The sequence below is a fragment of the Austrofundulus limnaeus genome, unplaced genomic scaffold (genome assembly GCF_001266775.1).
Source record: "Austrofundulus limnaeus strain Quisiro unplaced genomic scaffold, Austrofundulus_limnaeus-1.0 Scaffold225, whole genome shotgun sequence".
Lineage (NCBI taxonomy): Eukaryota > Metazoa > Chordata > Actinopteri > Cyprinodontiformes > Rivulidae > Austrofundulus > Austrofundulus limnaeus.
The window spans coordinates 609,635-637,050 of NW_013952627.1; the positions used below are offsets into that span (position 1 = coordinate 609,635).

Here is a 27,416-nt window from a genome sequence, read left to right on the forward strand (position 1 = left end):
GACCCAAAGAGACCCTTAGTATGAAATCTTTCTTAAGATGTTTGTTTAACAGTAGATGTCTGGTAGAGAGCTGATTACCGCAATAAACAAACTGACGTCCATTCTACAAAATTTATTCTTTCTGTCATGTCTGTTCCTTATTAAATAAATAATTCCACAACTTTGTTATTTAAGAAAGAGGTTTGTTTTTGTTCTGTTCTTATCAACAGTATGTAGAAATGTTTTTTTGTGTGTGAAAATATACTGTAATACGGTRTTTTAAACATGTTCATTCATATAATTCTTATGCTAAACAAATATAATAATTATTGAATAGTGAATAAAAGTAAGAATTTCTTTTAAAAGTTGATGTTTACATAATTTGTAGCACTGTTTATGGGTTTGCAAGGGGGGGTTCTCTCCAGTGTAGGCTAATGCCACAACTAGGCTGTATCTATTATTTCATTCCTCATCTCTGCCTGGGATCTACTAGTGAACCCTTTAGAAATCAAGATAGGCAGATTTGGACCATCCAGTACTTTTTTTTTAACTTTGGCGTGACGTTTGGACCTGGACATTGCACAATACCTCAATAAAAATCTCAATATGCTTCAGCATCTTGTCATATCTTATTTTATCGGGAGTCATTTCAGTATTACAGTAAAAAAAAATTAATGCTGAGGTTTAATCTCGACCGTCACATCTGTAACTTGACATGTTTTGTCTCATTAAACAGATTCAACACTTCAGCCCCAACCTCACTGACCGAACCAGTAATCTCCTGTGGGATTAATAAYGCAGAACTTCATAAAATGACATAGTGTTGCCTGATGAATTATGAAGCTCTTGACTAGATAAGAGCTGATTCTTTGTTCTGACGTCGGCACAGAAACTGAGAGGCTGTTTTTAAAATCATTTGAATTCACTGAAAATATACTGTTAAACATGAGTTTTTTGCCGACCCGAGTGACTGATTTAACCTCAGAAGGTTAATTTATCAAATATTCAACAGTAATATCCCACTTTGCTACAGGTGTGGAAAATCTTTTGAGTTAGAATCTGACAGTGACAGTGATGGCTCCTTCATCCTTATTAAAAACTGTGAAAGAAGAGACATTTATGAACAAAGGACCAGGTATGAGGTTTTGGTCATCTTCCTATCTTTATAAATAGAAGACCCTTTTTCCAATCAAACCTCGACAGCACACGGACTCACCTCTGTGCTCCAACAAAGGCCTTCTATCCAAACCACTGTGATCATCATCACAGTGTTGAAAATCCTTGAAAACTACAAACTAAGTGCCAACTAAATTAACTTACCTTCACCCAGTCAGAGGAAAAGGCTGCATTGCTTTACGTCTATTTTAATATAAAACAAAAAAAAATCCTGCAAATTTTAAATCAAAAAAGGAAAAAGTCACAAATTAATGTTTTTGAGCTATGATTGGTTTACATAATCTGAAACGAAACATGCTATGTTTTGATCATAGTCCCATTTTTTCCTCTAAACACAACCATTATATAGAATATTAAATCAATTTAAAAGTGTCAAAGATCTGTTATTTAATTTAATCAAGACATGAAACAGCTCTTTCTGCATTGAATGCCATTAAAGGAACTTTAGTTTCTATGAACGAGTCACTGGGCCTCTTTAGAACTCGATGATCCTACATTAAAGAAACCAAAAGCTTGTYTGAATGACAAGAGTTTTATACTGTACACCAGTGAATGAGCAAAAATATCTTGTTTCTTTTAGGTCTGAGAGATTCCATCCAAGTCTAAAAACAACAGGAAGCCTGATTAATTCTGCTCATTTGCATAAACAACCACATAATCAATCATGCAAACAAAGTGAATATATTTAGAGAGATCGTTTCTGATACTCTCTTATTGCACTTGATTAGTCTGGTAGGCCTTTGCATAAAAATTGTACACAATTAGCTTTAATGGTGATTAGCAAGTAACACTTACACAGATATTACACACAAAACATTTTCTCCAAACCTTTTGGATCTATTTGACTTTTGCACAGTTTTCTGTATTTATATGCAAGCAATGCATGGTCTACAACAGAGGCTCTCCTTTTATCCCACCCAGCAGACATGAGGCGAGCTGTCGGGTGAGCGTGCCACACCCATTTCACCGGGATCAAAATGCTGAACCCCATCGCCCCCCCTGTGAATCCCCCGCTGGGAACCCTAATGCTCTCAAAGAGAATATCAGAGTGATCACAGGTGCACCGCTGCGTTAATGAGGAAGAAAGGCTACTGTGTGCAATCAGGCCAGCCCTGCCTACGACCCCTCCCAACACACACACACACATACAGGCGCACACGCCAGGGCTCAGGGACAATACTGTTTGGAGAATATTCAAAACTTTCAAACCAATAACTGGACTAGAATTCCACACTGACAGGACTCACAGTAAAACTGCAACACTCCAGACGAGAACAGAAACCTGAATTAGATACAGATGACTGAAAAATGTACAGGTGAAATATTAAAGAGAATAAGGAAACTGACTTTATAACATAAAATAGGTGTTTATCTCTAACTTTTACACCACAATAATGGATCTATCCAAGATGACAACATTTAAATCTGCAGGAAAAAGTTTCTCTAATTCATTACAAGTTCTCCTTTCACATTAGTGCAAAAACATGAGTTTGAGGTTATTTGGATTAATCTGAAAGAAATTAAACTTAAAGTAGGTAGCTTTAACATGTACTGAATGGGACTAATTAATAGACAATGCTAGTTCAGTATAATTTGGTCATAATCTTGAGAAACTGAATGAAAAAATGTTTGCTAAAAGGACATATTTTGTACTACCTGTTACCAAATACAAAAACATATTGCATTAAAAAGATAAAACTTGTGAAACTGACAGTGAGTCAGCTTGTTTTGTTATTGTGTCCATGTTTAACTGGCCTATAAGAAGTTCTAGTTAAGGTCTCAAGCCTCTGCTAATGTTTTTTTTTTTTTTTGTGGTTCTGGAGCACATTTGGTTTAGACCTCGTGTCAAACTGAAGACCAGTGGGCCAAATTTAAACGTGGGTAACTTCAGGACTCCACCCCTGCAAAAACATTATTTTTTACTTAATTTATTAAAATATATTTTTTAATTGTCCTGTATTAATGTCTCAAAATACGCTGCTTTTTGCCAGCATTGACCATAAACTACATCTCCCATAATGTATGTCGGTTACGAGTGGGAATTCCCTGTCGGAAAGTGGGAGAGTTCAGAATCCAAGATGGCAGCTACTCACCACAACTTAATAAGTAAAACTTTTGTTTATTTTAATAGTATTTCTGTAATATTTATTTCACATTTAGTCAGTTGTACATGTAGTACTTTTCAGTGTTATAAGAGGATGTTTCTTTGTTGTTTCTATGCGGGAAATACCAGGTAGAGCTCAGTTATTGTTTGTTAGCAGTGCTCAGTTGTAGAAATGAGACAGAAATTAGTCCAAGTTAAACATGAAATGTCAAAGTTAATTACAAATGGTGAAAAATGAGTTTGACACCCCTGGTTTAGATGATCTAGATTCTAGATCATCAGGGGTCTGCAACCTGTGGCTCTGGGGCCACATGTGGCTCTTTGTTCCCTTTATAGTGCCTGATTGAAAATGTGACCAAACGTAACTGAGTATTTTTTATTTTTTTGGTTTTTATACTTCGAGAGAGCCGTTGAGGTGGTTTGGGCATCTAGTAAGGATGCCTCCTGGACGCCTCCATAGGGAGGTGTTTCAGGCATGTCCAACTGGGAGGAGACCCCGAGGAAGACCCTGGACCCTTGGAGTCCTSCAAGAAGAGCTGGAAGAGGTGGCTGAGGAAAGAGAGGTCTGGGCTTCCCTGCTCAAGCTGCTGCCCCCGCGACCCGACTTCAGATAAAGCAGGAGGATGGATGTTTTTTATACTCACAACAGAAATCAATTTGTATGCAAATATGTGTTAAATACTACTAATACAAAAAGTAAAACATGTTAGCTCATGCTATGTTGTTTACTTAAATATATGATCTTTCTCTCAAATCCATCAGGGTTACCTTTAAAGAATTTGAAGACTGCATAATAATAAGAATTAGAAAAAAATGCCTGAATAGTTCAGGTATACTAGTTTTTATGAAATTCAGTTTAAACTATATACAGTATTTTTTTTTTCTTTACACGAACACGGTCTTTTCATTTGTCCTGATGTGAAATAATAATAATAAATAATAAAATTCACAATATATTTTTTAGTAATATAACGTCTCCTCCACTGGCCGTAAAGGTTCCTGAAAAGGCCTTGAAAAGGCCCACGGACCAGCAGTTGATAATCGCAGTTGTAGCCGAATCTGGACACATTTTATTAGTGAGTCAAGTAGCAGAAACGGCTCTTTTGATCATAAAGGTTGCAGACTCCTGATCTAGAAGCACACAGAACAAATTAAGTGCAGCAATGCATGCTGAAAGAGGTGGTTATAACTCARTTTTATTGACCAACAATCCATAAAATAAACATCCTTAAGGAGACAAATGCTTTCCCACTTTGAGTCTAAAAAGTCAAGAGCTAAACTGTAGCTGCCTCGTGGGAATCTTTTTCTGATCTGACGTTTGTGCCTCCTGAAAGAAACGCTTCATCACACTGATAGTTTTCTTTACTAGAAGTGTTTTGGAACATATTATCTTTTTGCAGTGTTGCAGTGAAGAGGCTTGATTGCCTTTTTTTTGTAATATATTTATTTCTAAGCCATATTAAGTTTGTTTGTGGGACTTCATCTTTGGTGAAAATGAAAAATGTAAACAAGAAAAGACCAARGCATCCTGGAATCTTATCAACAACGTATCCCAAACACTGTAGCTACTAGACCACATCAAACTCACAGAAAACACAGAGAGAAGGTGTGATTTTATCTACAAGTGAATGTTTTGTCTAGTTATTCAGTAAACTGATTTATGGTGGGCTTTGTAAACGCACTGAGTCAGTGAAGGACAATTACCTGCAGATAATGGAGGTGTGTGTGTGTGTGTGTGTGTGTGTGAGGGGGGCAAACAAAGCTCATGTGGGTTTTAGCTGCTACTGATGACAGCATGAATCCAAAAACAGTACACAGACATTTGCAGTTATATGTCATGTATATCCACATGAATACATTTTTGTAAATCTTACAATTTTAGCTTTAAGCTTTTGCTTTTTTTGCTTAAACAACTCAGTTTTAGCTTCAGCAATTATTTTTTATAGTTATTTAGTTACACTTTTCAAATGTAGCAACTATAACACATATTTAGATGTGTTTTTGTGTGCTTTTTATAAAAATGTGTGTTTGTGTCCATGTCAACAATCGGTGAGTCAAAGATTCAAACCTTTACCCTTCAGAGGCCTGGTTGACATGATTCAAAGAGCTAAAACTCTTATTGACACAACAAACTTGTCTTGTATTTCACGTCCAAACATGGTCCCCACCTTCACTTTCTCCTTTAGCCTCAGCGTGGATCACCCGCCTGCTTTCGGTCAGACACAATGTCAAACACAATGAAATATCTGTGCTCAGAACTCATAAGCAGCCATATTGTTTGATATGAGAGCAGCTCAGGGCAAACTTTATCTTCATCTCCAGACTGAGAGACTCCAGTTCTCAGGGCTCAGCAGACAATATCCTCCACTTGTTTGACTCGCTGGGCCGCAGCGTGCCAAAACCTTGACTCGTCGTTTTGACTGGATTCCCAGTCGTCGGGTGGCACGGTGTCCCACTGGGAGGGGTGGGGGTGGGGGGTTCACGTTGACACAAGCAGCTGTGGATCGTAGGAGGGCCGTCCCCGTTCCCATGCAGCTGAGGGGGAGGGAGGTTAGTCACACCTGTGGGCAGCGCATTTGTCAAGTGATTTGTGGGAAGAAGTGTAGAAGTGAGGGTAAACGTGTGTGTGTGTGTGTGTGTGTGAGAGGATGTGTGTGTGTGTGGCTGTGTAACCTAGTTGAGGGTTATCACAAGACCACACACAAAGAAAACCTTGTTGATTTCCTTTCACACACACCTGTGCAGCTAAATAAATCTGAACTTCCTCTGACACTCTCCCCTCGGCTGACGCCCAAAAGCATTTTTGACATTTCTGCTTCTTTTTTTTATTATTATTTATGATCAATAAGATTATCAACAAACATTAAATTAACCACAGAGCCTGAAACAAATAAACAGCACAGATAAGCTTTCTCTCTCTACTAAGATATGCACAAAAGAGTCAACCAGTATTTAGAATTACATCAGTTGACTATTAGTTATACACAAGAAGTCAGTTGTTTAAACTGCAGACTGAGTTCATATTTTCACACATTTTCTTAGTTGTACAAATAGCWTGTCAGATAAGTGCACAGGGACCACCTTCACAGTTCAGCAGCCATAGCCTCCRGCTGCATCTCTGTAATAAAACACATCAGAGCAGAAAAGCAAACTCCTTAAAGTCCTTAAACCTGTTGTCTTTAACAATGCTACACCTCTGCAAACTGTAATGTAATAATTGTCTCAGGAGAAAAAACAGRAAGCTTTGTCGTTCTCAGATGAATCCAGACACACATGCTACCRCAAGACAAATGTTAAATAACTTTATTTTTTGTGCTGAAACAYGTACAAATCAACTTCCCCAGACAAAATCCTCTGTCCCTAACACCCCACTTTGATTCAACAGTTGATCTTTTAACGGCGTCCAATATGGAGGATGAGGAAGAGGGGGAGGATTTGATGGTTAAGCATCTCCTTATCCTCTCCCTTTTGAAATGTCAAGTTCAAAGTTACAGAGCAGCARCCTTGATCTGTGAGCTGAGACGACCTGGAGAATTACCCGGCAACTCCTAACCGGCCTCAGACGGCAGCTTTGTGGCGAGACGAGGCAGTGTACACATGAAGTGTTATTAACTCTGATTCTATTAAACCTGTACACAAGCTTTTGATGTTTCATCCTGTCTGACCCGCTTGAGTTTTTCACTTAAAATGCTCATTGTATGTAGGATGCTTTGCTAACTAAATTGGGCTGATTTAATAAAGTTATTTTCCCAAGAAGACGGTCTGGTTAAAGTCTACAATCCCACGGTCTGAGGTGATCTTTCAGTGTGTGTTTGGAGAAAACACTCATGTCTGTAGGTACGAGTCTGTGCATGTGATGGCCCTCAGTTTGACCTGCTTGTAAAGTTACAGCCAAACAGAACCTGAAGCCTCGCTGAGCTGGACCCAAACCAGAATATGGACTAACAGGACACAAATACAGCAGAGCAATGTCACGTTTTTCACCTCAAGCCTGTTCCACTTGCTTTAAAACAACRATGACCTAAAATACTCATTACAATCTGAAAGGTTAGCTATTTGCTGAAAGCTAAAAGTAACAGAACGGTAGCTAAAAGTTTAATAAACAAACGGCTAGAAGCTAAATGTATCAAAAGGCAACTTAAAAGTTGAAAACTTATCTAAAAATAGCAAAAAGCAAAGGAAAACTAAAATCTAAATCTAAAAACAAAAGGCTAGCTAAAAGCTAAAAGTAACAGAATGATAAACGCTTATCAAACTAAACCTAAAACTATCAAAAGGCAAGAAGCTAAACGTATCAAAAGGCAAGTTAAAAGTAGAAAACAGATGTCAACAAGCAGCCTAACGGTAGAAAAACACCAACTAAAATCTAAAATTTAAAGCAAAATTCTGGCTAAAAGCTAAATGTWGGCTAATAAAACATAAACAGGGCAAGTTTTCTGAAGCAGGTTTCAAAAACAGCACTTTTTCTAAACGAACTGATAATTAAATACTTATTGTATTTTATGGGGGAATTATTTGGAAAAATATTTTGAAAATTATTWAAGGTACAAAAGCCACAATTTCTCACACCCATCTCCTGCCATTACGATAAACAAATAACTAGAATAGCACAAAATAAGTTGTAAGAAAAATAAAATTGTTCAACTGTGTGAATGTTGATCCAGCATTAACACAATTATTCCATCGTGTCGACAACAAACTAGAGAAAAAACAAAAAACCAAAATCATTGCATTTTTAAATCAGTTTATTCCACGAGTTTTCCAAACGACAAAGATCAAACTTTATCAGCCAAAGACACACAAGAGTCTGCACTGTCACTCAGCTCCCCCAACCTTTCAGCCTGAAGGCACTTCAGCTCTGTTTAGCATGTAGAGAGCAGATCATCAGATGATAGGATGATCAAACGCTTGGAGCAAATGCTTTCGGCAGATTTAAACCTCGGACAAAAGGTGACTGCCAGCACTCGAAAGCCCAAGAGGTTGAACATGGAGGCTATAAAACCCTGAAAAGGCTGAGTCAGAGAAGAATACAGTGGAAATATGAAAAATCTGGTTTATTCAGTGATGTGTAGAAAAGTTACTAACTCCATTAAAGTTGATTCAAGTGTCAGCTCATTTTTCACAACTTCTGAGTTTTCAGAGTTGAAGTAACTTCAATCACTACGAACTCGTCAGCACTTTTAAACACCTCTGACTGGAGCAGAACCTATGGAAAYGGTTAGATTTCCTTTGCTACGGCTGACTGGCCAGGGGGCTTCAGAACTTTCTTAGAAACGCCGTGGCAGAAAACTGGACCATGAAAGAGCGTCAATGAGGCATTCTGGAAYGTGTCGAGTGTAATTTTTGGAGTTTGACCTAAAGAAGGAGCTACAGCACAAGTCAGAAATATCCCACAATCTCCTGCTTCTTTCAGGAAGTTCCTTTATTTAAATGCTCTTTTTTCAGACTTTACACATGTATGAATAAATCACTACTGAGTCAACTGAGACAGGATTTACTATTTTCAAAGTTCTTAACAGTAATCAAAAAGTTGCATCAGTGCAGCCAGATCTTATCACCTGCACAAAACACTAAACACACAACAAGACACTAAGATACGTATACTCATTATGAAAATGTCTGGCTGAGGAGTAGTGTGCTCTGACTTTTAGGATTCCTAATTTCGATACTTTTTGAAACCATTAAACTTTATTTACAAAAAAAAACAACCTAGAAATACATTGAAAACTCTTCAAGTTCCTTCATAAACAATATCCTTTTTTTGTTTCCTTCAGCATATTTGCTCTGTTTGACTTTTAGCTACAGTTTTGCAAATTTGTGCTTTTGGGTACTGTTTTGATAATTGTATCTTTTAGCTATGCTTTGGTTACATTTAACATTTTATTATTAGATGCGGTTTTGCACATTTTAGTTGTTAGCTATGATTTTGCTCATTTTAAAACTTTTGATTAGCTTTATTGTTCTAGCTTTTAGCTACAGTCTTGGTCATTTTAGCTTTTAGCAACAGTTTTGTTTATTTTTTATTTTAGCTAAGGTTTTGTTAGTTTAAACAGTTGAGCTATCAAGTTTAGCTTTTAGCAACTATTGTATTTTGCTACTTTTTTGGCTTTTAGCTATTGAAGTAATACTTTTAGCTATTTGTTTTGCTATTTTGTTCTGCTTGTTTTGATCAATCTTCAACAAATTTCAGCAAATACTGTACTTAAAATAAAAATTGTGAATTCTGAGTTAATTCCCAGAGATTTTGCTAATAGTAAAAATACATTTTGAACATCAAATATGTACTTATTTATCTTGTGATTAATAAGGGATGGCCCTCTTCCTTGCAGCTATGTGAAGCGTTCCTTACTCATATGACAACATACATGTTGTCATTTGTTATGCATCTTTTAACAAGCATCAGCGTGTGTTTTTAGTCTTGTCAATATCCGTGTTCCTGGTCTCTGCTGGGCAGCAGATGCTAAACTGGTTGGTGGTGGAGGAAGCCCATGGCGTCACGACTCCTCCAGCCCTGCGGGGGCTTTGCAGAGTTAGAGTTTGTCAGCAGGCCAACTGCCTGTTCACCTTATTTGAGGTAAACGTCATTATTTACTCAGCTTCTTTGACTTTGTGTCTGTAGCTACTTGATAGACTTCATATTGTAGAGGATAATAAACAAAAACAAACAATTAACTGTGAAACACTTGAGGAATAATCTTTTAATTATCAGGAATGTGGATGAAGTTTGTTTCATCAATGACTGCCTATCATTTAAGGACTGGCAGTTTTTTTTAATGATTTGAAATTGAATTATTATGATGAGTTAATAAATAATGAGGCCGCCACCACTTTAATACACTAACATTTGTCTTTTTACACTCAGGGGTTAGGGTTAGAGCCATAGCAACAAAACAGGTACGATATAATATAGTTTCACTAGTTATTAACTGCTTTTAACGTAATAAGTTTTACAGTCATATCGCCCAGACCTAGTCAGATCAATGAAATGACTGGGCAATTGTTTTCAGTAGAGTCTGCATTCATAAAAATGTTGTGCTTAAATGTAACACTCTCCACCAGCATATAATAAGATCACGTCAAGAACAGCCATGGAACAGTTTCCCTGGTGACTTCGTCGAGGCTCTCAAGTCTCTATGGAGGCTGTGACCGATGCCCAGTCCACCATCATTTAGTCCTCTCAGTGTGGAGGGACGGCAGTCTGACACCAGGTCCTGCTTCTGGTACCAAACCATGTTAATGGAACTAAAGGAGACTTGGGTTAAAACGAGATTTGTGTTCTCGTCTCCACCTCGAGGGAGAGTCATGTCTCACTGAGAGCTGCTTTCACTGCAGATGGACAAGGTCACTTTTACAAAAGCAAAACTGAAGAGTCACTTTTGTTGTTGCACTAAATCCTTCTTGTCCAAAGTGTGTATCTGTAGTTCGTGTAATTCTGCAGAAAAAACGAGCGCAATCTAAGACTTCTCTAAGATTTTATGAGTTATCAGATTTGACATTTAGGTTTTTGAAAGCAATCTGAAAATGTGGCTGCTGTATGATCATATATAATTCATTCATCAAATATACTGTATATATATATATAATATACCCAGAAAAGTTTTTATATTAGTGCAGATGAATTTATGATGACTAAGCAGCTAATAAAAAATATTGCAAAAATATTATAATATAAGTTTTGAGGATGATGGTAAGCCTGCACCATTTGAAAATTACCATGCAACCATTTTTGTGCATCCTAAAGTCAGTTGGCTATGGCGGCTGGGTTGACACAAAAAGTTCATCAGCTGTAGATGTTCATCTAATGATTACTTTCTGAAAGTTTCATAAAAATACGCTCAGTTCTTGAGATATAGTGCTAATGCTAAAGACAAACACGCATCGAGCAAAACCATTTTGCCTTCAGCACTGGGCGATAATCAAGTCACTGACCACAGGCTGAAAAACATCCAATACATATGCTCCAAAAGAAATGCTGGCTAGATATTCCTTCACACAAACAGTTTGTTTGTGATAACAAAAGTTAATTTTCATGTTTGTTCGTCTGGCTGACACTGTCTGCATGATGGGTTTAATTTGGTTTGGATTCAAGTTTTTTATTAAATTGAGCTATTTCCAGCTTTCATATTAGTGTTTCAGTTCTAATTATATTGATGACAGTTTTCCTTTGAAACTTCAGCTGCAGCATCGATTTTAATAACAACACAAGAGAACCATTTAAATTATTTAATTTCTCGACTAACAGTAAAAAAAAAACACTTTCAGGGGATTTGTATCAACAAGATTCCTGCCAGCAGTTACCCACCAGTTTTCCATTCATTCTCTTGAACTAATCGGATGATAATTCAGAGGCTTTAGTCCAGTTTTCTCTATACTTGGGATAATGTTAGCTTTCACCATTGACAAGACTTTATACTTAAATCACAGTCCAAGCAGAAGCCCTCCCATCTCCCACCCCGGAGGCAGATTCCAGACCCTAAACTTGAGACGAGGAGGTGGATCACGTTACAGCTTTCATCACACTCTTCTTCAAAAGACGCTGGCTGTACCTGGCAATCACTAAATTACCTCAAAAAGTCAACTCTGCACCACGGCTCCTTAATAAATCCTCTCTTCAACTTTGACATCACCACTCTGTGTCTGATGCTTATCTGCGAACAAAGCCTGTTATCACCGTCCATGTCAGGACTCGTGATGTCTCACCACAAAGCACACAGCGGAACACTGTGAAAACCCTGCCTTAACTAAACACCTTCTGCAGAAAGCTTAATCTGCATACTGTGGAGGACTTTGTATTCTCTTAGAATAAGAAACACTTGTTTGATCTTATTCGATTTAAATTCTGCTCGGCTAACTCCGTGCTGTGAGGAATCGAACGTTCCTCCCACACGTCTACCCTGTGACTTCTCGTAGCTGAGCAGTGGGTGACGAAATGCATTCAGATTCACTCTTATTCATGCAAATCTTGTACTTTGGAAAGGAGAGCCTGGATTATGTCTTGTGAATTACTGTCAGCTAATACCACAGCAAATATTAGCTTAATATTTGTAAAATTCACTAAGATATAGCTATTTCTGTGGTGGCTGTCTTAAATTGGGCTCACTGCTAAAATAATCAGTTGTAGACATCAACGCAAGGATTACTTTCTTAAAGTTTCATTAAATCCATTCTATGAGATATTTAATAAAACAAACACAGAGACACATCACTCTGTTGTTGTCTTGCTACAATGAGGAGGGCTGGTTGTCCCAAATTCAGCTAAAAACCAGAAGCTACATATTTAACAGTTTTACCACATGGAGATAAAACCACACCAAGTGTTGTTTTCTGTCGTAAACATATTGATTTTGTTTTTCCTCCAGAGAAGCAACTTCATCTCGTGGATCTCTCTTTGATTTGTTTTACAGACGTCCTCCAGGGCTTATTTTCCTGCCCTCGCTGTCCTTTAAAGTAGAGTTCGGCTGGTTAGAGCTGTGAGGGGGTAAAACATCTGTGTGTGGCTCTGATCCTAAACATCACAAGCACACGTTAACTGACAGCAACTGATTGCTCATCAGGAAAGTGTTTATTAGTTACTGCGTCTTGTGTTTACGCAACAGTTCTTCCTATAGTAAAAGCTTTGCATTTCTTGAAGAAATGCCCGCTGCAGTCCATGCCAAAGTATTAAACCAAAATCACTTTATGTTGAGCTAGCCTGGTAAAAACCAGCCCCTTGTTCTTCACTTTGCTTTGTACAGAGGGTCTAGACTCTCAGCTATTGAGAAGTGATTGCTTGCTGGACGCAGGGACTCTGACATTTAAAACGATTGGATCCGATTTTACCCAATTGCTAATGGTTGGCCGTGACGCATGTAGTGCGCCAGCTGAAGGAAGCTAAGCTAAGAAGCTAACTGGAAATTGCGTGCGCTGTGAACAATCATCCCATAGTGGGAAGTACCGAGCCGAAGGAGACGGCTGTAGATGAGAGCTGCAGGCTTTGCAAAACAAATTTAATTTGGAAGCCTTGTCAACACAGACTGGCTTCATTCACTTCCTCTGCTGCTATTGCTGAACTACAAGATGTAAACAGCGCAAAAAAAAATCATCAAAGTTGTTCACAACTCCTCCTTCTGTTTGCTGATTGGCCCGGTTGAAATTTTACTGTAGAAATCCCAGATGGAGCAGAGAAGGGAGATTAGAATTGAAGGGAATCGCGTAGAAAAGTAATGGCCAGGCTAACGAGAAGGAATAAAACCAATTTAATCAAACCTTATGTGCAACATTGTGAGACCTTGAAAAATGTGTTTGCTTAGAGAGAATGTGTTCAGGATAAGGTCAGCCTCTACCACACCCAACTTTAGCTCAATATCTGTGAAACTGGTTAAGTAATAGTCATTCCTGTGCTTCCAAAGCCTTTAGAAATGATGGATTAGGGTGACTCTAAAACTTAATCARCTGTAGATGTACATCCAATGACTTATTTGTGAAAGTTTCATTACAATMCATCCAGTGGTTCATAACATATGTTGTTGCTTTGCTTGAGACTTTGGACAATAAGCCGTTATTCTTCATAATGTTGGGAATATTAGTTTGGAAATAATAAAAATGCYCCACTAAAAAAGCATGAGAAAACTTTTATGTTAATTTTAAGCTGATATATATAGCATTTTCTTTTTACTTAAGCCTTTTTTCCTACTAATGAAATAATAATGGAAGTATTCCAACAGAATGATTTCAGACACATTCCTGAGTCCCATCAACAGTTGCTGCTGGTTTTCTCCAGCCGGCTAATTTCCAGTGTCTCTTGTTGCTCCTGAGGGACACTTAAACAAAGAGATCAGTCCCTCTAGGGGAGAATTTGCCAACAAATGCCCCGCAACTGCTAACTGAACAGCAGACACGACAAAAGTAATTACCCTGCACTGTAAATAAGCCGAAGAGAGCCTGACTCAAAGCAYGAAATATGAGTTAAATCCAGGCCTCTGCTGCTGATTGTTGAGCTTTAGGGGCTGAAAGAAGATTTACAGACAGAAATTATATGAAACTCTGGGTTRATGTACTTTGCATAATATTTAGTAAAGATGTTTCTACTCTAAAAACATTATTTATCAAAGCTACACAATACTGATACTGTTCTTTCACATTGTAAGATTTAATGCCTCACATTTACAAAAATAACATGAAAAGTTGGAAAAAGCTGGCTAATTCAGAGCTAATTTTGTATTTCTATAACGTAAAAGGGGGAGGGGGAATGCCAGATGCATGCCATATTCAAAGCATGGCGGAGCCCATTAGCAAGATGCAAACACTACGAGTGAGGGTCCTGGTTAGCCCTGAGGTCGTCGTGAATATTCATGTGCACATGCACACGCTCCACGCAGAGATGTCTTTGCACCATCAAAGTCAGCCCAGATTCAAACGGGTTTCATTTTAATTTAGCAGATGTGATCGCAAGTTTGTGTGGCAGGACTCTGGAGCTATGCCAGACATGATGAGCTCTGTTATTTCATCCGGAGGAGCATGGAGACAAAAACAAAAAAAACCAAAACTAAATCTCAGTTAATAACTTTATGGTGAATGCATCAAGACTTTGACAAGATATTTATTCTTGGGCTCTTTTTAAATGGTTTGGAGTTATTTTAATCTTATTTATGTTTGAGCAGGTAGAACTTAATGCTTTACGTTTAAAAACAGAAGTATCGGTTGCATCCAGAAAACCTTCATGACTCGTAGGGGGACAGGTTAACGAGGGCTGAGACAAAAACTGYTCTCTGCAGGAATTACATTTAACAAAAAGCAGAGTTTCTATCAGGTTATTTGACAAATCTTGTTTTCTTTGACCCGTAAATATCAGGAAGATGCTAACAAAGCTTGTTGTGTTTACTGTTTTGTTACATTCATCATATGTGGTCATGATCTCACTTTGTAACTTAACCTTAGTGATGGACTAAATGCTGAACCAAATCTATTTTTACTGACTCTTCAGGCATTTTTGCCGATGACACTGACACGCTGCGAGGTTTGGCAGTTTGACATAAGCCCCGACAACAAAAGAAATGAGAGAAGTCAGCATTCTTCAAAACAATGAAGTGGCCCGGGAGGGAAAAGCTTTGAGCAATTATCCAAGACGATCTGTGGCATGTGCATTGTCCTGAAAGGAAATATATCTTATATCCATTACAAAAGAACATGCTTGAAGATACATGTGTAAGATTTAACTGATGACAGACTTGTGGTCACATTTCACACACGCCTGAAGGATGTAAAGTGGTCTCTGAGTTTTCCACTCAGCAGTGAGGAGACTTCAACATGAGCACCTTCTGACCAAATTTTCTTTCACAACCTTTCTGATTAATGGATAACTTTCTCCTAATGGTGCTGCATTCCAGGAGAATTATTCTCCTTGCTGGGATGTGGCTGGATGCTGTTGAAGCTGCTTGAGGCTGGATTCTGGATCACTCTAACGATGTCGGGTTGACTTTAATATAAACATATTTCACAAAACTCCATAAATTGTATAAAAGTCTGTGCTGTCCAGCTGGTTAGAGTTTGATTGGCTTATTAAAGACATGACATCTCATTTAGAAAAATAAACAGTAAAGGTGGTGTTTAAGTGCAGGTAGCTGGCAAACAGTCCTCCAGAGGGAGTCTCTAGGTTCTGTTGTGAGCCAACACCTGTCAATTACTCAAACACATAAATGCTAATTAAGGCTGATAAATTTTGCAATTAAGAAATTGGCCCATTTATATTAAGATCAAAAGGTTATGAAGTGTTACAAAGGCTAAACCTTTTACCATCCAGAGTCAGAATCTAAGAATGTTTTCATTTTTGACTGCCTTTATTTAAAATAACACTCTTTACTAAAGATACACAGGACTGCAATGATCTATATATCAGATATTACTGTGCCAAGACAGAAAAAATATTTCAGCCAAAAATACTKCTTTGAAATTAAATTAATAATTTCAAAAGAAAATCCAAGATATTGCATCCAAGAAAGTAATTTTGGTAAGGCCCCCATGTGGGTGGTTTATTTTATCAGCTCTATATGCCAAAATCGGACTGATTTAATGAGMTATTACTCTAACTCTTCTTACAATTCAACATCCCAGTTTGTTAAAAATAGACTGGATATACCACACATTTGAGTCTGTCTGCAAAGAGCAAAGTAAATATTCCCAGGCTCTGTCCACTGCTCTCCAGAAGACACACAAAAAAAAAAAAACACAAAGGCGTGGGGCATGAGAGAGGTGCACGAGGAGACACACTGTGTGGGGGATCACGTCTTAGAAAAAGCGGGAAGGAGGCAAAGACCTTTTGTGGTGTACGATTTCTTTGTAACGTGAGCCCGTGCATCCCCCCCCCCCGCAGAATGTGCCCTGTCCGACATGTTGGGCGTCAGGTGTGTGCAGCTGCTGCTTAAGCTCTGTTTGCAGACTAAAGAGGGAGAGAAGTGAGAAAAGAAGGAAGGAACAGCCTCTCTGAGGGTTTTTTTTTTCTGTCTCTTTGGCACTGATGGGGCTGTTGCCAGGACTTGGACTGTGGCCCAGGAGAGTGCCATGTGTCCCACAGATGGGACTTCTAAATATGAAGGGACATCATGTGCAGATGGCCAATTTTGCCTGGGCATAGTTCAGAGATAAATTGCCAAATCTACTGAAGACTGAATCCCTGCTRATGAACAACTTGTTTAAAAACACAGAAAAGGACTGCATTATTCTATGAACATGAACACACCCTTAAATTTTATACATTTGATACTAGGGTTGGGTAAGAAAATTGATTTAATCAATCTTGGATCAATTTCATTTAAATTTCGTAATGACTGCGTTTTCCCCACGATGTTAACCTCAGCAGTCTTATGAATGATGAAGCAGAGGAGAGTTTCTGTTTGTGTCACTCCTGGCTTGCCATACATTTACATCCGGTTGACRTTCAGCACTAACGTTAGCTTCCGACAAGTTGTCAGGGGCAAAACAAAGAAACTAAAAAAATCATTAACATTACCAACTGGTTCTCTGCAGGACTTAAAAATATTATTATCTATTATCTGTTATATAAGCCAAAACCTGTGCCCATACGCAGCAGCAGAAAACGAAGGCTTCAAGCGGCTCGTTCTGGTGTTCAAACCAAACTGCGGTWTGTAAACATCTGACTTAAACTGCTATCCCTGGGATGTAGAAATGTGTGAAAGATGACATCCTAACAGAATCATTTAGTTTTGTTACCACTACAATTATTTTAAACTTTACGAATTGTCTTAATGAAATTCACAGACATGGAATTTTGTAGTTTAAGTAGCCTTTTTTTCCCCAAATTCAATTCAATTCAATTCAAAAATATTTATTGATCCCAGAGGGAAATTAGGTATTAGGTTTTGTTGTTTTAACAATTTTTATTGAATGTAAGAATAGAAGGAAACAGAAATATTACAAATAGACACAAACATGAATTCAGAATCAATTTCCAAATACCAAAAATAGATTTTGCTAATGTGTGTAAAATTCCAACACTAATGCTAATGTTTTGTGGCATTTTCAATGTGAACTTAGCATTTATGCTAACTTTGTGAATACTGGGATTTATGCATTTGAAAAATGTTCCTATGTTATTAGGAATAGCAATATTTAATTTCATAGACATTTAAGATAATGAAAAATGCACTGCTAACCATCCCATAATCACACTGCAGTCCTCTGGATCTGTGCTACATATGAACAACATGGGGATGAATGGCTTACATGTTAACATAATTCAAAGCAGAAGTCTGTTTACATTACAGGCTGCTCAGTCATTCTCAGAAATTAATGGAAACATAAATCTTCTGGTCCATAACTATACAGATGACTGTGCAGACATGGTTCAACAGCACAAAAGAAAGGTCAAAGTGGATAAAAACATAACTCAACATCCTCCAATTCACTCTAAATCTACTGCACACAAAGAATCAATCATTTACAAACTGTGCAGCCAAATCCATGATCACACACAGAAGCCTTCATGCACTACAAACTAATATAGACGTTGTGTTACCGAGGATATTGCACATATTTCTGGGACAGTTTTATAAACTAAAACAAATCCACGCCAGACTTTTCTTGTGCTTCTCTTCAAGACTGAATTTGCTTTAAAAAGTCATGAAAGAGATTTTATCTGCCCTGGTAGTTTTTTATTAAGTTAGGGAATGTGGTTTGAATAACATATAAGGCAAAGATGGTTCGGGCCCTCTCTTCAGTACCAGAGAGGTAGTCGATAAAGGAGAAACTCCCTCCCAGAAGGCTAGGGATCAAACTACAGAAGCAGCTGCTGGGTATAAAATCCCACTCAGACATCAAACCTCCACTGCACATACAAGACAAGGCCCTTGAAAGCCCTTCAACTTCGGCGTAAGAGTAGTTGTCAGTTCGGCTCCTGCCAGCTAAAGAAATGTTGCTTTGATTTTTCTAAAACATCTAAAACATCAGACGATGTATCTGGCTTCAAACCACAARCTGAAACAACAAACAGCAGAACATTAGATGGTATTTTGTTGGTTTTCTGTTTGTGTGAGTAAATGCATGAATGTGTGCAAGTTTTAGTCAAATTGCAGAAATGTTGCACATTTTCAGCACTGAATCCTATTGCTCTCAGCCTCACATGTATTTATGTACTTACATTCAAACTCTAAGCAAGAGTAAACAGATGTGAATAAAAGCCTAGCATTGTTCGAAGGAATGCATATCGCCCACCGCCTCTTTATGTGACTCCAAGTGTGATGAGAATGACGCACAGCTACCACACCAAACTTTAGCCTAATAATATGTTAAAATGGCTGAGTTCTAACCCTGTCTGAGTTGGCTTAAGACTAAACTCTAATAGGTCCAGAGGTTCATGAGATAACAGACAGGCAGAGTGGACTGTGATAGTTGATGGCAAAGTTTTAGAAAAGATCTTGTAGAATCACTTAGCACTCAAAGTATGTGTTGGGACGACTCTCAGCTACTAACACATAAGATTTTGGATCAACGTCTGCAAAATTATAACCATTTTTCTACTGTCTAAAGTTGCTTAGCTGTGTCAGCCATATTGAATGGGGTTGACTCCAAAAGTTAATCAGTTGGAGATGTTCATCCAATGATTMGTATCTAATAGTTTTGTTAAAAATCCCCCCATCGTTTCATACTCTCATTGAGTTCAGAGGAACACTGAGGTCTTTGTTGATTACTGACAAAGTAAATTTGATTAAAGGGACTTTAAAAAACACAAATAAAGAAATCTCATCTTAAAGCTCCATGTTTCCCTGTTATGTACAACAAACACAGCTGAATGATGGCACTGCATTAAAGTAATTAGATGAGATGCAGTATGTGATTGCTCACCGTGCTGACCTACATGTTAGCTGAATTAGCTTACATATGCTTTATCCTACACCGAGGCAGCATTAGAATACTACAGGGATCAAACAACGCACTCTCTTTAATGAAAACAATGAGCCAATACATTACATTACATGGCTGTCATGGCTGGCTATCACTCAGCCAAACACACTAATCCCACGTGAACAACTGGAGCCAACAGCTGCACACTTCCTGCCGCATGCAGACAAGCCCATCAGAGGAGTGCGGGCAATCCCTGGCATTCAGACACAAACATGTATGAAAAGAAGCCAGACTGATCTACTAGATGACACAGAGTCAYCGGGTTACCTTATTATTGTTTTGTCCCATTTTCCTCTTTAGATAAAAAGCAATATCATTGTGCAATGCGGTTTTTATCTAATCCAAAAAAATGAATTGGAAAGTTCAACTAAACATTTGTTCTGAATCATTTTGTCTGATGTGGATGCAGCAAATACAATCATCCTTTATTACACAGCTATTGCTTTAAGAATTTATTTTCATACACGACAGATTGTTTAGCACTGACGCCTCGTTAATAAAAAAGCTCTGTTCTAYATTAGCAGCTTTGCTTTTTCCCTCAGATGCTCCATCTTTCATCCGGTCTAAAAACTTCATGTTTGACTTTTCATCATTTGCTCCCTGATTCTTTTAGAGCTGATTTAAAAGTTTTATTAATGACCTACACCTGTCTGACCTCCTGCGCCTCCAGATGTCGTTGATTTAATGATAATTAGCTTTTTATGAATAGATAGACTACTTGCAAGTTAAACAAGTAATAAATATGTTGGCAAATAATTTTCTAGTACTAAAAAAACACCATTCTCATGAAAAGAAGCCCGACTTCTTGAGAGTTTGCCATCTTGGTCACCCGTTCTGAAGCTTGTTCCACAGGCAGCTAAAATAACTTCAGTCACAATCAGAAAACTGTTCATTTGTCACAGAGTGTAAGAAAACCAACACAAACCCTATCAACCCACCTTCACAGGTGCCACCTAATGTACCCAACTCAATTCATCTTGACTCTGGTCCTGTGGATAATGTGTTTTCTCTAGAAGTGGAAAGATCAACCACTTTGTTTTAAAAAGGATGAACTAAAACCAGGATGGAAACCTGACCACAAATTCAACACTTTTGATAGAAATGCAGCTAAGTCTTGTTTTACACCATAAGTCATGAAATATCAGCGTCATTTTAAGTCAACRATGTCCAGAAGGTCCAAAAAGGTTTTTATCTTGCTGAATCTTTCAAAGAAGGTATAAAAGTATTTACTTGCTTGATTTATCATCGCTACAGTAGGCTGGACTTTACATTTATATAATCAAAACTGTCTGTCAGTGCTCCGATATCAAGAGATTTTACACACAAAGAAACAGACTATTGATCCTACACAGCCTCAGTGGAAAATAAAAAAAACAACTCAGTTTTAAACAAAAAGCATTACATAATAGAATGGATTAAAAAGGCCCATCCGTCGTGCTTCCTTTCAGGTCTGTAAACATCGTTATAAAAGCTCTGCCGTACCAGAGATTTACTGCACCGCAGCATCGACTGCACATTTCACTCACCCATTCCTACAACAGAACATGACCATCATGCTGATGAACACCGGACCCTGAAATCAATACAGGTTTTTATACAAAACATTTTGGGGTTCTCCTCACACACAGGATGGGTTCATTTCCAAGCAGGAGAAATGCTTTCAGCCACAAATTGTGTTTGAGTAAGTGCCCTTCAAGGTCCATTAGAGATTAGGTCAGTTTAGATGGTGCTTCATTTAGATGTTCTTCAGGGGACCGGGTTTCAATCTGAGCAACCCTCCAACATAATCCAAAAACAGACAGCTTATTTGGTCTCCAGAGGAGGTTGAGGGGAGATGAGGATTAAATAGGAGTAACCCAATTAAGACAAGGCTGATGGGGTAAAAACAGGGGTTTAGGAGAAAAAGAGGGATCAGGTCCGGACTGAGTGAGTGTTGTCCTGTTGTGAGATGCAGTGGAGAGGAAGGAGGGTTTCTGCCGGTGAAGCTTTGTTATTTTCATCTTTCATTAAGTTTTATTAAAAATAAAAGTGTAGCAAACAGTTATAAACTGTTGTGACAAAGCTTTTAAGTGTCTCATAATCTGAACAACATGTATGAGTTTAGTCTTTAACTATCCTTCCTTACAGTTGATATTTAAATATGTACGTATGTTCAAGGCCTTAATTAGCCTGCWGCCTTAAAATAAAAATAACAAAGGCTGGTAGAAGTAAAGGTACTTTACTGGTCATCAACGTATGTTCCTGTACGATGACAAAATTTGTGCTCAGCATTTGACCCATCACATGTGAGAGGCACCTAGGTAGAGCAGCGGGCAGCTATGTCGGCGCCCAGGGGGCTGTGGGGGGTTGGGTGTCTTGCTCAAGGACACCATGACATGAGGGCATGGCTGGGAGTTGAACCTATGACTTTTGGATCCCAAGCCAGCTGCTCTACCACTGCACCACAGCCACCCCTAAGTCTAAACTTTGCTTTAAACCCGTTTAGAAAAGAGTCTTGCCAACTRTCGTTTGATTTTATAATCACTTAATGATTATTGTTCTCATTTCTTAACACAGTTAAGGYTAAATATGCTTTTGGAAATGCTTCTTTAAAAGTGGTTTTGATTTCAGCAGATCTTCTCAAGACCCCCATTTGGTTTCATGACCCACCACGGAGGTCCTGACCTCCAACTTTGGGACCATTGGTGACAACAGAAGTTACAATAAAACAAAAATTAGACGATGAAATAACTTGGTTTGTTTGATCAACAGTCCAACAAAACCCTTGTTGAGAGGCAAAAAATGGGTAATCTAAAGAACTCATTAGAAATAAAGCAAGTGCTTTTGACAGAAAACTACCCTTTAAGACCTCCTGTTGAGGAAATATACTTASAGAAAGTGAAGAAATTTTTGTTTGGTAGATTATCTCTTTGTTTTAACAATGCTTCTACGCTGGGCATCTTCTGCTCCTGGRAGTACCAGGAGCTCAAAACAAGAGTCAATAACAGCAAATTTCTCATGTGCACAACCCACATTMTCAGATCTACYGCTCATCCAACAAATGAATGATCCTTACAAATGTGGCAGCATTTAAAAAGGGAATTTAAGATCCAGCGATATGAGATTTATTGCTAAGACACATTGTTACAACAAAGCAATAATCCAAATCAAACACTCATTTCCTTACTTTCCACGACAAGTTTGAATGTTTCCATTCAAATTAGGAAGGCATTAGAAATCACCCAAAGCTAACTTGACTAACATTGTTTAGAGTACCGGTAACTTCCTGGAGAAAACATGAGTGCTGGTAAAAGAGTATAATGAACCATAGAATCAGAAGAAAAACACCCCAAATCACCAAACATCCAAACACTTTTTACCATTAAGTGGGAAGCAAAACTTGTCATTTATCCATGTAAACATTCAWACGTCCATCTCAACAGTTCAGCTGACTTCAGGGTCTTAGACATCTCCAGAACCCTCCCCACCTGTCCCCTGAGAATCRCCAGCCATCCCCCGGCCAGTTAGGAGAGATAATCCCTACAGGGAGCCTCGGATCAACCCCAAGGCCTCGGCCCAGCTGACCATGACCATTAACCATCTGAAGACAGGCAGCGAGGAGGCAAGCTCATCAGGAATCTGAATCAAGACCAGCAACAAGGACACCACGACATGTGGGCATGTCTAAGCTAATCTTCTCATGTGAACTCATGTAAATGAACTACTAAAGAAAAAGCTAAGAAATTCACAAAACTACCAAAATAAACAACCTATAAAAACATTCAGTCACAACACATTCATCTAATCGATCGAATCAAAAATTCGCACTAAAATCCAAAAAGGTAAAAAAAAAAAAGGGAAAACATTAAATTTTATTATGTTTTTACTAGACAAAATCAGTAATTAGTCACTTCAAACCAGTACAAGTTCAGCATCAGCACATAAGTCATCGTTTTGACCTTACATTAACTGGTGATAAATTTGGAGCTGAGATAGTCTGAATGATTTAGTTTATCAGCTAACCTGTTGAGATGCACTTTATATAGTTAAATAATTGCAAAGCAAATACCTTRCATACCTAGATTTTAGCCCAGACAAAGCAACACACATGCAAGTGACCTTGAACTGTGAGAAACTATGCTGAATGAATGTCTCTGTTGTTCCTATTTATAGATGCATCCTTGTTAGTTTCAGTTTTAAGTAAAGGATTTTCTTTTTAGTTCAAGTTGCTGWACCTCAGCCATGGGGAGGAAACGAGGCTTGACTCTGCAAAGATAACAGTAAACACACCTAGACTGTTGGAGTGGAGGAGTTAGCCACACACACACCAAAAATGACCATTTTTTAAAGTTTTTTTAGGTGAGCGTCTTCCAGAACTAGTCCTGCCAAATATCAGTGTTTCCCAAAGTTAGGGTCAGGACCCAAAGTGGGGTCACGAAACATCAAGGTGGGGTCCTGAAAAGATTTTCTGAATTAATTACATTTTTGCCTTAGTTGTTACAGAGAGGTTAGTATATTTAAAATGGATAAATTTAGTATAAAAAACTGTCACTATGCCCATGTTTTGTTAACCTGATACAAATGTTTATCATCCAAAAATAACTGGTGGCACAGGTCTCTACTGTTATTTTGTGGGTCAAAAGCTGAAAAGTTTGGGAACCACTGCTTTAGATGTCCACAACAAGCTTCGTAAAGCTTTAATAACTTCTCCAGACTCCAGTCCACACAAGGTCACAAGCCTTTAAAATACTCATCACATGCCAGAATGTGTGGGTTAAWAACTAGTTTTTATCTTTACAAAGTCTTCGGTCAAAAAATACTTTTTAAAAATCATAAAATACGCCCCTTTTTTCTTATAATAATGTGTTTTTTAAATAAAAAATGTAAGAACAGGGTTTTTCTTTACCTACCTACCTACTTAATCAGCAAAAGTGCCTGAAAATATCTACTCAGAGTTTGTTTACATTGCGTGCGTACCTGCGTTTTACAATTTTATTTCAATATATGTGAATAAACACTTTGAAGCTGCATTATATGAAGTTCAGGGTAAGCTTTAGTGTTTTATGTTTAATGTTTTATACACTGCAGCGGCTCCCTTTAATTAGCAGCAATTACGCGGTAATGATTTGCACCTTTTACTATTTTACGAAGGCTCAACTTGGTTATAGCCAAATTAACGCGAGAGAGCAAGTCGTTAGTCATGTAAAAGTAAGTTTCAATTAAAAACTCACAACCTTTCCAAAAGGAGACGGAGAGGGTTCACGTAATTACCGCTAAATTACCGCACAAAGACCAAAAAGCACCGCAATGTGTCGCTCCATTAAAAAAACGAAGAGCATCCAAAGAGGGTTCATGTAAACACGCCGTGTGTACTCTTGAAATAAACTTTTTTTTTAATAATAATAATTAAAAAAAAAAGCTACGACAACAAAGAGAGGCACAAATGTATGAACTCACCGCTCCAGGTCAGGAGGCAGAGATGCAGAAACAGAAGCAGCGCTCTTCGCAGGAGGAGAAAAGCCATGTCTTTGCTGTTATCCAGTCCAACACAAACTGAACACAAGTGGAGGGCTGGGGAGAAGTTCTCCAGCCTGGAGGAGAGGAGGAGGAGGAGGAGGGAGGAGGAGGAAGAGGAGGGGGCGCAATTAAAGAGTCTGACGGGGGTCTTCCTCCTCAACAGGGACTTTTTTTGTGTAGCAAAAGCAGCTTATCTGTGATTTCTGCTACAAATTCACACAGTGTGTAGTTACACTTTGGTTAGAAAGTCCTCAAGGTTGCATTAAAGATGGCCGCCTTATCACACCTCCACACCTTCCAGGGCCTGCTCAGCTTAACTCAACTTATTTGCACCTAAATGTGGTTGGAGGGTWATATTAAGTCTCTGTAGATTCATTTGAAACCTAATTTTACAGGTACTTAAAAAAAAAAAAGCAAATGCTTTCAAGATGTGGCTGATATGGTGTATCTTGAACYGACAGGCAGTTAGCTTAGCTTTACAATAAAAACATGTGGTGGACACTTAGCTGCTCTAAAACCCTAAAATATAACTTTTAATCATGTGTGTTTCATATATCAACCAATCAGCTTTATTTGTACCTGCAGGTACATTTGATTACAGTGAAAATGAGTCGGCTTTGTTCCAAGAAAAACACAAGACCAATGGCACGGACACACAATGGACACATGATTAAAAAGTGACCAGGTGCTCATAAAACTACTATATAAGAATCAAAGAAAAAACAAACAAACAGATAAATTCAAATAAAACTACAAAAAAAGACTAATTGATATTGTGTTATACTATGTTAATTTGAGTTTAAAAACCTAATTGTGACAGGGACAAAGCGGATTTTAAAACGCTTAGTTTTACATTTTGACACTACGTATCTACGTCCTGATGGGAGGCGCCTGAACTCGCCGTGCAGAGGATGAGACACGTCTAGATGGATCCAGACAATCTCTGGACCTGCCTGAGTACAGGGATTGTGGATTTAATTGCATCTTTCCAGTCAGTTTACTGGACCACTTCACTATTTGGTTCTTGTTTTTCAGAGAAAGGTGACCAAACCAGGACACTGTGCAAAAGGATAGAATCGATTCAATAAAATATATAATGACATTGGTGACATATGTCTCCAACTGCTTTATATGCAAGAGTTTTAATCTAAAATCAGCTTGTTTTATAAGTTATTGTGGTCATTTGGGTTTTAACAGAGGTGCCACCAAAGGCGGGGATCAAGGAGCGCAATGGCCACCCCTTAAAAATCGGTGTTTGACACAACCTGCACYAAATGTGAAATAATTTCAGAGTTTAAAAGCACAAGATGACACATACCATTACTGATGTGTTTTCTGACCACCTCGGTCCGTTCAGAAGACAAACAGAGGCTGCAGGTTTCTTTAGTCAAAACACCAGATTAAAAGTTTCAATTATGTTTTTTTTTCCTGTTTGTTTAGTGTGGTTGTTGCAGCAGCACAAATGCAACTGTGATAAGAGTTTGGTTATCTTAAAACTTTAAACCAGGGGTGCCCAAACATTTTCCCCGAGAGGGCCAAAATGAAAATCTATCCATGTCTGTGGGCCAAATGCAGTAATATAATACATGAAATACATATACTTTTTAAAGTAAAGTCCTTTATTTTAACGATTAAGCTGTGCAATGGCCCTCATTTTTTTGGTCTGTGCACTTGGAGAAAGTCTGCCATATGCACAAGTAGCAAAGGCTCATGGGACATTTTATAAATTGATAAAATATGAGCTTTTGCGGCCTTATAAAGTGTGCAAATCTACATGTGTGGTGAAATCTGATCTAAACATTTCTTGTTGTTGTTTCATGTTTCATGTTTAATCCTAATAAAGCAAAGATAAAGTCAGCACCATGAACGAAAACTACCTTCAGCCCTTTTATACAGTCATTTKACCAATGGAAATACTGTGTTTCTACATAGGATAACAGCTTACAACCTTGTAACTTTGGCAACTCTTGGTGGGCCAAATCAAATGGCTTGGTGGGCCAAATTTGGCCCTCGGGCCCCACTTTGGGCTCCTCTGCTTTAAACCTTAAAAAGTCATACTTGAATGTATTTTAATCTCTGAAACAAACATCATTCTGCAACTCATCAGCAGCTTGAGTGACAGCAACACGTCAGAACGGTTGAGTTTTATTAATGTTCTCTGAAAGAGCGACTCTGTCCGTGACTTCTGATCTGCAGGGGGAGCGTCAGCACAGAATGAAAGAGCCTGTATGAGCTGAAAAAGCAAATCCTGTGTGGGGACACTATC

The 27,416-nt window shown here is 38.2% G+C and overlaps 1 protein-coding gene across 3 annotated transcripts in view; it reads right to left on the reverse strand.

Moving 5' to 3' along the window:
• The window catches only part of mcama (melanoma cell adhesion molecule a), a 43,790-nt gene extending 18,546 nt beyond the window's left edge, over positions 1-25,244 (reverse strand). For all 3 annotated transcript variants that reach the window (XM_014019658.1, XM_014019657.1, XM_014019656.1), the window contains exon 1: positions 25,091-25,244. In XM_014019658.1, the coding sequence (XP_013875112.1) occupies positions 25,091-25,157 (67 nt within the window). In that variant the 5' untranslated portion in view covers positions 25,158-25,244. The remainder of the gene's footprint in view (positions 1-25,090) is intronic.
• Positions 25,245-27,416: the final 2,172 nt, after the last annotated feature.